Below are 13,827 nucleotides of genomic sequence, written 5' to 3' on the forward strand. Positions count from 1 at the left end.
TTTTTAAGTGCATTTGCTTTTTTTCCAGCTTCTGATTTTCAGGATAAAGCACATGTGGTTCCTTTTCCTAAAAAGGAATAGTTTTCCAAATATTTTCCTCATTGTAAAACAGCACAACATAAAAGAAAATTCTGAAAAAGAAAAAAACTCCCCTAATCCTACCACATTAATACATTACCACATCTGAGAATAATCTTCCAGTGTTTATCTGTAAAATACACGTTTTTAAACATAATTTGTCCACATAGATATGTAGCATTTCACAGTGGCTTTCACTTAAAAATACTCTATTACTCTCTAAGTATCTCCCATTTCTCATAATGGTAACCTGTAATGGGTGTGTAACACTGCTGTGAATGAGACAGATTATAGTTTACTTAGGTATTCTCTCTCTTTTTTTTTAAGATTTATTTATTTGTTTGAGAGAGAGTGAGCAGGGGGAGGGGCAGAGGGAAAGAATCTTGAAGCAGACTCCCTGCTGAGAGTGGAGCCCAAAGCAGGGCTTAATCCCATGACCCCAACGTCCAGCCTTGAGTCATGACTCAAGAGTTGGATGCTTAACTAACTGAGCCACACAGGTGCCCCTTATCTCTCCTTTTAGTGCTGGTCATTTAGGTTGTTTCTAATTCTTCCCTACTTCAGATTGAATGTGGCAGTATCTTTATGTTGAGTTTTTATTACCTATTCAATCATTTCCTTAGATCAAATCTTAGAAGTAGGGTACTTTGATTTGATACATGCACCACCATATCAACCCAAAAGCTGTATGGATCTTTAGCACGCTTCTTTGTCAGCCTCTCTACTCATTCCTTCCATCAACTGAACAATATCTGTCAATGGCCACTTATTTTGCCTGACCTTTCTCCAGTTGTCCCTTGGTTACTTCCCTTGAGACAGTGGTAACCCGGGATGAGGTCAGAAGTCTCATGTTCACACTAAAGAGGTAGAGCCTGTGAGCAGCTGAGTGAACGAGGATCACATCTCTGACCTTGGGTGCTGCTGCTACTTTCATGAAGGCAGTCTTTTGTTCTAGCATATGGACAGAAATAAAAATGGTCTCTGAGCTGACAAATGGGGTCATAATGAACACTGCCAGATTGCAGACATTGTGGGAACCTCATACAGTCCTATGAGAAGATTAAAACACAGGCCAATCATATATTATTTGGCATCTTGAGTAGCAAAACAAAGTGATTTCAAATGACAATAGTTTAATTGGCTCCCGCTTGGGATTTAAATGTTTAAGTGCATTAAATGAATTTTCCTACTTTATTCAACTCCATGACAATAATTTCTGATACAGATGAAATATTTGTGGTTAGTTTTTAACAAGTAAACAGCGTCATCACTGAAGGTTCCTAAAGTATGACTTTATGTTTTATGGTATAGTTTATAATCACAAATGAGAGTCCCCGATTATTTTAGGATCTGATTTCGAAAGAAATATTTTGTAGTGTTTCCAAAGAAGAAAAAGAAAGATCTTGTATTTTCAGGTTATTTGCATTATATTTACATCATTTTGGTCCAGTTTTGCTCTATTGGCAAGGACTGTCAAATCATTTTTATTATTACAAAGGATCTGACATGTCATTATATCTTATGTTAAACAACTTCTTATAGAACTTATATACTTATTTTTCTAATATTTTATTTATTTATTCATGAGAAACACAGAGAGGAGAGAGAGAGGCAGAGGGAGAAGCAGGCTCCATGCAGGGAGCCCGACATGGGACTCGATCCCGGGTGCCCAGGATCACGCCCCCAGGCCAAAGGCAGGCGCTAAACCACTGAGCCACCCGGGCTTCCCTATACTTATTTTATAAATAATATTATGTAATGGTGACCATGCAACTCCTCAGGAAAAAAGCTTAATAGTAGTTGGGAAGAGTTGTATTTGATGTGAGGAAAATTTCTGGCTGTAGACTTGATGAAAAAAAGGGTTGTGACATATTGGATAGGTTGACTAAGTTGTCTTTCCCTACTTTTAAATGCTGAGTAGTTTGTGTGTGTGTGAGAGAGAAGTAGAGACACACAGACAGAGATGAGATAGAGGGAGAGAAGAAGGAGGAAAGATGGGAGGGAAGGAGGGAGGAGGGAGGGAGAGAGGAAGGAGGAAGGGAGAGAGGAAGGAGGAAGGGAGAGAGGAAGGAGGAAAAGATGGAGGGGAGGAGGGAGGAGGAGGGAAGGAGAGAGGGAGAGGTTACAATAATTTGAAACATTTTAGGCACAGTCCTGCCTGACAAAATAGAGATGCTTCAAGCCAGTGAAATTATAATTTTGTATCACTTCTCATTAAAGACCATATACTTTGGGTTCTAGGTGTTTATTTTTAGGCCTCAGGTATTGGGAGAATAAAAGGTGCTTTTTTTAATTTTTTTTTTTTTTTTTTTTGGTGAACACGTTTTCTTATGATTGGTTATTCTGATTTAGAAAAATTCTCAGCACAGAATTTAAAAGGTGGGAAGGCATCCTTATTTCCGGAGTTTCCTGACTCCCCGCGATCCCAGCGCTCCGGATGACCCCGACCGGATGACCCGGTCAGGATGGTCCCTTCTGGATGGCCCTGTCCGGATGGCCTGGTCTGGATGGCCCTCTCTGTATGGCCCCGTCCGGATGGCCTGGACAGAATGGCCCCGTCCGGATGGCCCAGTCTGGATGGCCCGGTCCGGATGACCCGGTCAGGATGGTCCTGTCTGGATGGCCCCTGTCTGGATGACCCTGTTTGGATGGCCCAGTCCGGATGGCCCCTGTCGGGATGATCCTGTCCGGATGACCCCATCTGGATGGCTCCTTCTGGATGGCCTGGTCTCGATGGCCCTGTCCGGATGGCCCGGTCTGGATGGCCCCGTCCAGATGACCCCGTCTGGATGGCCCCTGTCGGGATGATCCCGTCTGGAGGACCCCGTCTGGATGACCCCATCTGAATGGCTCCTTCTGCATGGCCTGGTCTGGATGGCCCGGTCAGGATGGCCCCGTCCAGATGACCCCGTCCTGATGACCCTGTCTGGATGGCCCGGTCCAGATGGCCCCTGTCCGAATGACCCCGTCCTGATGGCCCCGTCCAGATGACCCCGTCTGGATGGCTCCTTCTGGATGGCCCGGTATGGATGACCCCGTCCGGATGGCCCCGTGTCCTGACGGCCCGGCCCGGGTCTGCGGGGTGCAGCTTGAGGGTTGCCTTAGGCTCCTGCCTCGACCGGGGCGACCGAGCCGCGGGCTCAGCACACGGCGGGGTGCGGCAGCGCCACCCCGCGGCCAGCCGGCCGCACCGCTCCTCGGAATTCCCGGGATCCAGACCCTCCAACGCCGCTCCTGCAGCCGCGAATCCCAGAACCGCTCAGCGCGCCGGGAAGAAGGGAGGATTCACCTTCCCAACTTCCGCAGCACTGAGCCCATCACAGGTAGGTCTTGTGGAAACGTCTTTTTGGAAAGATCGGGCAAGGAATGGCGTTTGGTGCGGGGCTAGGACTCTCGGCTCTTTGTGACACATCTGTAGCAATGCATGTGTTTGCAAGCGGTGAGCCCACACCCTGCTTCTGAAAGTTGACTAGAAATTTATGAAAGCTAAAGGAGCATGAGCACAAAAAGAGGTGGCACAAGTTATCCTCTCCATGAGGAGTGTAGAATGCCTAGGGAGTCCCAGGAGAATTTAATTTCTGAATATGCAAAAGGCACTTGGCTGTACCACTCTCTGCATGATACAGATTCTCTCCCTCCCAGGAGGGAATGGTATTTTTCTTTTTCTAGATATACAGCAAACAAGCTTCTGGTAAACTTTTTTGTTCTTTGTAGCTGCTGATTATTATGGACATTTTATTAAAAAGTTATACTTGCAAACTGGAGATTTAAAAAATGCAGAAAAGTAGAAATGAACAGTGAGGGGGAAATACAGTTCATCGTCCCTCTACTAAACACAGCCCCTGCTACTGGGCTACTACTCGGCACACATCTATCCTGAGAACAAACTCTGGAGCTAGTTTTGCCTTGCTTTAAATCTCACAAACCATGGGCCATGTAGTAATGGGGAATTGAAGAGTTACTTTTTCTCAAGACCTCAGTTTCTCATTGCCAGGATGGGGATAATTAATAGCTCTGCTGCATGGGATATGGTGAGAAATAAGCAAATTATTATATGCAAAGTTTTCAGAATAGTGCACACCGTATTTGTTAGCTATTTCTCAGTCTTCCATTTCCTCCAGCTCCTTTACTGCTAGCAGAGATTATGTATCGGGCATCCTGCTGGAAACAAGTATTTTTTTTCATTGTTTTTTTTTTCTTGTGGTTTCTTTCTGTCCTTTCTTTCTTCATAGCTAAAACTACTCCAAAAATAATTTTGTATTTTTAAAAATTTAACTGTAATTTTATTCACTAGTGCAGTTTTATTATTTTTTAAAGTTTTATTTATTCATGAGAGACAGAGAGAGAGAGAGAGAGAGAGAGAGAGAGAGAGAGGCAGGGACACAGGTAGAGAGAGAAGCAGGCTCCATGCAGTGAGCCTGAAGTGAGACTTGATCCTGGGACTCCAGGATCATGTCCTGGGTTGAAGGCAGGTGCTTAACCGCTGAGCCACCCAGGCGTCCCTATTAGTGAAGTTTTAAATGATTGGTAAGAAATATTGCCTTTTTCCCTCGAAAGATTTATTTGGGGGGCAGAGGGAGAGGGAGAGAGAGAATCCCAAGTGGACTCCCCACTCAGTGCAGAGCCCACAAGAGGCCTGATCTCTGAATTATTTCAGGTGTTTTTTTTTTTTTTTTTTTTTTTTTTTTTTTTAAGAGTTATTTATTTGAGAGAGAAAGAGCATAGGGGAGGGGGATAAGCAGTCTCTGCTGAAGAGGGAGCTCAACACCAGGCTCGATCCCAGGACCCTGGCTGGGATCATGACCTGAGCAGAAGGCAGATGCTTAACTAACTGAGCCACCCAGGTGTCCTTCAAGGCATGTTTTAAGTAAGATGGATAAACTCCCCATTGGAAGTAGAGTATGAAAGCAAACGAAAAGCAGAGAAAGACTTAAATGTTTATAGCTTTTACAAACTTCCGGTTATAAAATAAATGTCATGGGGATATAATATGTAGCATGGTGACTACAGTTAATAATACTGCATTGTATATTTGAAAGTTACTAAGGGAGTAGATCTCAAAAGTTTTCATTACAAGAAAAAAATCATAACCGTTTGTGGTGATGGATGTTAATTAGGCTCATTGTGGTGACCACTTTGCAACATATACAAATATCGAATCATTATTAACTGGCCACCTAAAACTAATATAGTGTTATATATGAATTATGTCTCAATTAAAAAAAAGATTCCTGGCTCTTAGTGAACAGAGATGACATGAAAAATTTGCAAATGCAAAAGGCAATGCAGTTTGGGTGTGTGTGGGGGGGAGAAAATGGAAATGAGGTCAGTTTTAGACATGCTTTATAGCTAGGTAAGAGACAGGTGTGAGGAATTGCAGTTGGAACTGCAGGTCTAGAGCTTGGGAGAGGAATGGGGTTTGGAGCATCAGCTTTAGGATAGTCAATATAATTGAAACCGTGGGAGCAAGTGAGACAATCTGGCTAGAGTATAAAAACCAAAAGACGTCCAAGAATGAAGGTGTGGAATCCTCAGGCGAGCAGAGAAGGGAAGTCTTAGCAGGATGGGAAGTAGTGAGAGAACAGTGTAAGCAGGACAAGAAAACGTGCTGCTGTAGAGGACAAGTGGAGGGACTGGCAAAGTAGGGGATGGTCACCATGTCCAGTGACAGAGGAGACAAGTCAGAGAGGGCCAGTTGTGGGACTTTGGCCACCGGTGACCTTAGCAAAAAGCAGTTGGAAGCTGAGGAGTGAATGAGGAGAAAGCAGTCTGAGGGCGACAGCCGACTCCTCTGCTAAGTTTGGGAAGAGGCAGTGACAGCAGAAGCAAGAAAGGCTGACTATGGGTCAAGTAGCATCAAAATGGAGATCAGAGGATTTCTGTAGAGCCAGAAGTCTGGTTGGTTCTTTGTTAACATAGCCTATGACATTTACTTCATCCACTGGTGTGAAATTAGTTAAGATTTTTATTTGAAATTAGTAGGATCTTAAAAATAGGTTAAGGACTTTTCCTGTATATATGTATGTATGTATGTATCTACCTACCTACCTCTCTTAGACTGGAACACAAAGCTTTGACTTTAATTTGAAGATGGGTGAGAATCCCAACTTGGACTTGGTTCAAGGCTTTTATTTTGGTTTACCACAAAAGCACTTAATAAGCAGTGCTAAGGATATAAACGAGATAAGAATACAGGTAGGTATATTTAGCTGTCCACTTCCTGTTGTCTATCACAAAAATGTTGGTGGCCTCAGCAGCTCTAGCAACTGTAATGCCCAAAAAGCAAAGTATTGTGGACTCTTCCTCCCCTTAAAATGAACAAAAAGGCTCCAGGGATTTCAGCATCTAGAAATTATTTAAGGTGAAATTTGTTTGTAAGGAGGCCACATCGCTCAGACCTCACGGATGTGTTCTGGGCCTTAGAACTCTGGCTGTGCCTACCCTGGGGCAGTCTTGCTTTACCTTTATGATCATCTAGGGTCTTTTCATGGCAACATCTGGCAGGTCCATAGCATATAAGTCAGGACAAAAGACACACAGCAAGCAAGCTTTCTTTCCCTCGCTCTTGCTACTTCTAGTACAGAGGCTCATGTTCATTAGACAGGCATAACGGGCATACCATTAACATTCCTCTGCAGTCCAGAAACTTCTTTAGAAGGCAAAACAAGTTTAAGAGATGTTTTCGATCAGTCTCATCAACTCAGCTAATTCTCTTGACTTCCTTTTCTATGAACACAACACCACCATATTATATTATCAGTGGTGGCAAGGCGTATTATCTTCAGAGAATCTTAGTAGGGTGAGCCCAGATAAAAATCTCGATATATTGCACTTGTCAAATTTTCACTCAGGGTAATTTTCTTGAGATGCATCATTAGATAATAGTATTTCAAGACTTTAGAACTGCTTATAACATCCCATGTGGATTTGAGATTTTGGCTGGTTCATAAATATTGGAAATATATATAGATATAACAAGACAAATTAGTAAATATCTGAAATGGTATTTACATCTAGGGAGATATAAACACTTAAAAAAAAAGAGATTTGTTATTTTTTAAAATTTTGAGAGACAGAGGGAGAAGCAGACTCCCGTTAGAGAGCCTAATGCGAGGCATAATCCTAGGACCCCTGAGATCATGACCTGGGCTGAAGACGGATGCTTAACAAACTGAGCCACCCAAGTGCCCCCAAAGATATATTTATTTTAGAGAGAGAGAGGGCGTGTGTGCAGGGGGAGAGGGTGGGGCACAGGGAGAGGGAATCCTGAAGCAGACTCCTTGCTAAGCATGAAAGGCCAAACAGGGCTTGATCCCAGGACCCTAAGCATGACCTGAGCCAAAACCAAGAGTTGGACACTCAACAGGCTGAGCCATCCAGATGCCCCTAAGCATTTTAAGTAGCTGTCAAATGTTAATACCTTCAACATGTTTTAGAAATCCTCAAACAGTATATGGTCTTCTTTTTGATTTTTAAAAAAGATTTTAAGTAATCTCTACATCTAACACGGAACTCGAACTCATGACCCCAAGATCAAGAACCACATGCTTCTCCAGTTAAGCCAGCCAGCCAGCCACTCCAGTATATGGTCTTCTGACTTCAAATTTGTTGCTTTAATTTCTTAATGTTCTATGAACCTTTAAAAAAATATTTTAAGCAATCTCTATACCCAAAATGGGGCTCAAACTCACAACCCCAAGATCAAGAGTTGCATGCTCCAACTGAACCAGCCAGGCACCCCTCTTGATGTTCTGTGAACTTAAAAGGAGGTTGTGAGATCACAGAATATTTATTAATCTCTTGATTTTCTCAGATTTTCTGTCTTAGTATATCTATGTTTCAGAGAAAAGGTCTGGTCTGAAGGCACCTCATACAACTTTGTATTCTAGCCAAGAGAATGCTGAAATTTTTTTTTTTCTGATCTCATATGCTTAGGTACTGGAGCAAAAGCTTGAATCTAATTTTGTCTAGGCTAGACTAAGAATATCGCTACAAGGTAATACAGAAGTCAGTGGTTTTGGTGTTTATTCCTATGTGACTATGTGAGAAAACTGCAGTTTAGAAATAATGCAGCACATTGTTGGACACCACTACCAACTCCTTAAAACTTGGAAAAACTAGGTACTCGAGGATGAAACGTATTTTGTATTTTCCATGGAACTGTGTGTCCTTGCCTTTAACATAAAACTAAAATGAATTTTATGGGAAGCCTGGCTGGCTCAATTGGAGAAGCATGTGACTCTTGATCTCGGGGTTGTGAGCTCCAGCCCAATGTTGGGTGTAGAGATTACTTGAGAATAAAAAACAAAAACAGAAATGAATTTTAATATTTTGTTTTTAATCATGAATATAAACATTTCTTCAGTTTCTTACACTTATAGCCTCTTGATTTCAATATATATATTTCTATATATCTATATATATTTACAATGTTATCCACTAGATTATTTATGGTAACTTTGGTCTGATTAGTTGGTGATAAGATACCTGATGGTGACAAGAGCAGAAAGCAGGGTTAGGTCCTTACAAAATGTGATTCTTGTTCACTGCTGCTAAAGAATCCGAAAATGCTTGATTTTGATCAGAAGCTTGAAAATGACAATGGCAACTAGAATTTCTGAGCATATCTTAAATGACATAAAAATTACCAGTGACAAAGAAACAAGCCCTTATTACATTTAATAGTGTTAATTTTGAAGACATTGCAAACTTGCATGAAGGATAATCTACCTACGAGTCATGTACGTATTCAACGTAGAAAACTGGTACAAATTTTGGCTAGTTTGTTAAGAAATAAAATGTTCTAAGAAATGTTCTGAACACTACTTTCATTAGAAAAATGAAGAAAATTTTTATAGTTGTTTGAGGTGCTGTAATACGTCAAGTGATATTCCCAGCTGTTTTACTAAACTGGCTGTCTGTTCTAAAATCCAAGCGAGGCTTGGGTTTTCAGAATGTGCATGCTCCTGTAGTCTACAACATTCTAAAGATGAACAATCTGCCTCACTAAGACTCTTGCTACAGTTTTTGTGAAGCTCAGCATTATTTTCACAGAGTCTTTCATCTTTAGCTTCATCCATCTTTTTCTCAGTTGGAGCTACATGACAAAGGTCCATATCCTGAATAGAGTCCAATAAATCTACAACATGGGGCTGAGAAGTGATTGATTTTAGATGTTTGAGCACATACTCTTCACACTGGCCAACTGCATCCAGAAGATTATTTATTTTACTGATCAGAGTCGAACCATTATCATGAAGGTGACACCAGGAGAGCAAAGCACTGAATGAAAATATAAACAAGAGTTAAATAGGAAAAAAATTAATCATAGGCTTTTCCAATTTTTGATGCTAAACCCCACGTTTCCAGATAATACCATGCAAAAATGAATTAACAATAATGCAAGCCAAAATCAGGAAAATAATGATGCAATAATGGATCTTAAAGTATATAAAGACATTATCTTTTGATAGAAATTAAACAGCTAGAAGTAATCACAAAAATTGCTTATAATTCCTAACGCCTCCTTCACAACTCCATATCCACTTTTCTTGATTTTAGATTTTCTCTATGACTGTATAGCTTCTGCTCAAGAGGGATGCTACTCAGGGAAAGAGGTCACAGAAATCAGTATCTCCTTCAGGGATATCACACAGTTTCTGGACCAGTGATTCTCAGACGTGGAATGTACATTAGAATTACCCGGGCGGCTATATCATATCAAGGCCTATATTATATCCCAGACCAATGAAATCAGAATCTCTGGGGATATTAGTTTTTAAAGCTTCCCAGCTGATAGCAAGGTGCAGCCAAGGTTGAAAACAATTGTTCAGACCATATGGTTACTTGCCATCAAAACTAAAGGGTAGAAAAAAAAGTTTTGAGGCAACTTTTCTTTCCCCGACTTTGTTATAGAGTAATCACTGTTTGTTGAGCTAATACATTTCTTGAAGGTAAGAATGCTTCTAGTCCTAATAGATATTATTTTTCTAGTACAGAAGACTTCTGTTTTCTGCCATTTCAGATTGTTCAGATAATCACGACATAAAATAATGATTGTTGTGGAAAGTAATCCTGTTTGTTTTTATTTTTTTAAAGAGAGGAAGAGAGAGGTGGAGGGAAGGGCAGAGAACAAGGGAGAGAGAAAACCTTAAGCAGGCTGTGCTCAGTGCTGACCCTGAGATCATGACCTGAGCAGAAATCAAGAGCTGGATGCTTAACTGAGCGAGCCACTCAGTGCCCTGAGAAGTAATCATGTTTTAAAAATGTAATCAGTTGACATAAAAGGTTTAGCAATAAACTTTCTGTGCTTATAAAAGATTTATGTAAAATACTTGATCATTTTCCTACTGTAGACTATTAATTCTGATTTCTGACAGTTGAATTTTCTAAAACCTCAATGAATTTTGTTTTGATAACTTTAAAATTTTTTTTTTTAATTTTTATTTATTTATGTCAGTCACACACACACACACACAGAGAGAGAGAGAGAGAGAGAGAGAGAGAGGCAGAGACACAGGCAGAGGGAGAAGCAGGCTCCATGCACCGGGAGCCCGACGTGGGATTCGATCACGCCCTGGGCCAAAGGCAGGCGCCAAACCGCTGCGCCACCCAGGGATCCCAACTTTAAAAATTTTTTAAAGACTAATTTTAAAAATTAGTGATTCTTCAAACCATTTTATGTTTTTGTTTTTTTCCTAATTTAAAAGGTACAAAGCCTCCAAGATGACAAGCATGTCATTATCCTAGCTCCTTCTGCCATTTGACCACTTGGCTCTGATATGTGCCATTATTAGTATGGAATCTTGACAGGTATTCAGTGTTCAGCACTCAAGTAAATGGAATAATTTTTCTATGACCAGATATAATTCTCCTCATGCACTTCTAATCTAGAAGTCTGTTTTATTGTGCTCTACCACGTCCAAGATTAAAAGCTCTATTTAAAACCTGAAGAGCTTTTGAATTACTTTTGAGATACAAATCGGTGGTAGTTCAGGCAGCACGAAATATACGTTCCTATCATTTCTTTGCAGTAAGAGACAACACCTGACATATATTAAAGTAGATCAACTGATGGTTCAAGTAGATGACTTTCTGAAGGCAGTATTATTTTATGGTCCATAGTACTCTTTTGTGGATTTAACACTAGGAAAAGCACTTCAGTTTAAATACTTTATTTTTACATACTATTTTTATAAAAGGCCTCCAGGAGTACTGAGGTTAAAATGACTCAGCGTTTAAGTTTAAAAAATTACCTCAGTGTTCCTCTGAGTTGTCCGTAGTTTATAATGATTTCTGCACCTTCCTTATAACCTTGATTGAAGCCTTGTTGAAGAGTAACAGCTTTGCCAGCATCTATTCCATCTCTATAGCCTTCCTAAAAATAAGTAATGAAGAAAACTGGAGCTGTAATCAACACCAAGTAAGCCACTGTTAGGTTTGTCTAGAAAGTCATATAACCGATTTAGAATGTTGATGAAACAGGCCTTTACTGCTGTTTACTATTTAACATAATGGTTCTACAACCTATGGCACAGCCACACAACCCGAGCAGACTATGCTTCCCAGCAAGGTTTATTATTCGCATATCCCGCTTTTGGAGTCGACTTATTTGGCACATTTAAAAATACAGATTTTTTAAAAAATATATTTTATTTATTCACGAGAGACAGAGAGAGAGAGAGAGAGAGAGAGGCAGAGACACAGGCAGAGGGAGAAGCAGGATCCATGCAGGGAGCCCGACGTGGGACTCGATCCTGGGACTCCAGTATCAGGCCCTGGGTCAAAGGCAGACGCTAAACCACTGGGCCACCCGGGCTGCCCCAAAATATAGATTCTTATACAGATTTTAAAAACCCTGTGTTAACAATGGCTTTACAGGAAGGAAAACAGAGAGTTAATGTCTGGCCCCTTGGCAACACTGACTGATGGGCGTTGGGTGAGAAGGTAGGGCAGAAAAGAGGTTATCAGAGGTCTTCAATAATCAGCTCAAGGAGGGAAAGAGGAAACTGGGTGAGTAAAAAAAGATGCAAAGCGTGGTTTTAGAAATCTTGCCTGGTATCTAAATTTAAATAAATGGCAAATTCCCTGTGGGCGGGGATACTGTCCTGCGTCTCCATCTCCTCTGGTGCCAGTGCACTCCAAGGATGGTCGCGACTCACTGGCCTGGCCCTGACCTTACATCAAGCGTCTCTGAAACTGGTAACGTGGTGGTTGGGCTAAGCAAACATTTCACTGAAACAAACAAGGGCCAATCGGGCAGTATTTTGCTTGGGAAAGGCCTTGGGTGGAAGTGGACCTGGCCGTGTGAACTCAGCTCCCACTGCTCCACCTGGAGACTGAGGGCGTGGCATTAAGCTTAGTTTCCATGAACAGTGAGACAAAGCAGAGAAAGATAATGCACACCCAGCAAATAAAAAAGCAGCCAACTTTGGTATTCCTTCACCTAGCCCCACGGTACTCCACAGCAGCTTTCCTTTATTCCTCTTTGACGTTTCTTTTTATCATTATTACTATTTAAGATCTTATTTCTTTTAATTTTTTTTTAAAGATTTTATTTATTCATGAGAGACAGAGAGAGAGAGAGAGAGAGAGAGAGAGGCAGAGACACAGGCAGAGGGAGAAGCAGGCTCCATGCAGGGGGACTCGATCCGGGGACCCCGGGGTCACGCCCTGGGCTCAGGACGGATGCTCCACCGCTGAGCCCCCGGGCATCCCTGCTCCTGGACATTCCTAGGTTCACCTTTCCCGTGTGTCTCCGGTAATAACCACTCCCCGGCAGCCCGGGGGCGCTCAGCGGTTTAGCGCCACCTTCAGTCCAGGGCGTGACCCCGGGGTCCCGGGATCGAGTCCCGCGTCGGGCTCCCTGCTTCTCTCTCTCTGTATCTCTATAAATAAATAAATAAAATTAAAAAAAAGGTAACCACTCCCGACGTTGGGCTCGTGACCCGTTCGAGCAGCCCGTCCGTCCTCCGCGAACCTCCCCGCACGGCGACCCCCGCCAGGTCTACACGTAGCTCGCGTCTGTTCCCAGCGTCCAGCGCGCCGAGGTCTCGCGCGCTTTCGGGTAACCCCTCGGTAACCCCCTGGAAAGCCCTCGCGGGCCCCGCGGCCTCCACCCTCGCGCCCGCACTCCCCTCTCTCCACAAGCCGCCGTGTGTCCCCCGCACCCGCCACGCAGCCTTACTTTGACTCGTCTCTGCATGTGGCTCCGCCATTCCCGCTGCACCAGGAGAGACTCGTCCGCCTCCTCGTCAAACACGTCCCCTTCCTCTCCGGGACCCCGCACCAGCGGGGCCCTCCGAACCCACGACATCACCGAGGCAACCGCGGGGCGGCCGGGCGCCGGAAGCGCCCGCCACGTCTTCCGGTCCGAGGGGCGGGGCGAAGGCTGCGCGTCGGGGCGGGGGCTGCCGCGCATGCGTGCGTGACGTCGGGTCGGGCCGCGGCGCGGGAGTCGGTGCTGCGGGGTCGCGGGCGGGTGCGGCGGCCCCCGGACCCCTCGCGGCGCCGGTGCGACCCGGACCTCCGCGGAGGGCACCTTCGGGCCGGGGTGGAGCCGTTGGCGGTGGTTCAGTGGATGCGCGACGACCGGCCGAGGTCTCGGTGTCTGGGAAGCTCCCCGCAGCGCATCTTAGGGGTTTGACGTCCACGGGCCTTAACCGTCAGTGGCCCAGGACTGTAGGGCCGGAAAGGTAGCTCCTGCGGCCAGTCCGAGCTCCATCCATGCGGGGCGCCCCTGGAGGGCGC

The 13,827-nt window shown here is 43.5% G+C and overlaps 1 protein-coding gene across 1 annotated transcript; it reads right to left on the minus strand.

The window, feature by feature from the left end:
- Positions 1–8,395: 8,395 nt before the first annotated feature.
- YAE1 (YAE1 maturation factor of ABCE1) lies at positions 8,396–13,429 on the minus strand. The gene is made up of 3 exons (XM_055300834.1): positions 13,265–13,429; positions 11,334–11,455; positions 8,396–9,360 (listed from the first exon to the last, which is right to left on the minus strand). The coding sequence occupies exons 1-3, from the start codon at positions 13,391–13,393 to the stop codon at positions 8,931–8,933; spliced, it is 681 nt and encodes a 226-aa protein (XP_055156809.1). The 5' UTR covers positions 13,394–13,429; the 3' UTR covers positions 8,396–8,930.
- Positions 13,430–13,827: the final 398 nt, after the last annotated feature.

Source organism: Nyctereutes procyonoides, unplaced genomic scaffold, assembly GCF_905146905.1.
Source record: "Nyctereutes procyonoides isolate TBG_1078 unplaced genomic scaffold, NYPRO_anot_genome, whole genome shotgun sequence".
Lineage (NCBI taxonomy): Eukaryota > Metazoa > Chordata > Mammalia > Carnivora > Canidae > Nyctereutes > Nyctereutes procyonoides.

Coding starts and splice junctions, on each gene's coding strand:
- YAE1 (XM_055300834.1), bottom strand. CDS start 13,393: ATGTCGTGGGTTCGGAGGGCCCCGCTGGTGCGGGGTCCCGGAGAGGAA. Junction 11,456..13,264: donor ACATGCAGAGACGAGTCAAA/GTAAGGCTGCGT, acceptor ACTTATTTTTAG/GAAGGCTATAGAGATGGAAT. Junction 9,361..11,333: donor CAACTCAGAGGAACACTGAG/GTAATTTTTTAA, acceptor ATTTTCATTCAG/TGCTTTGCTCTCCTGGTGTC.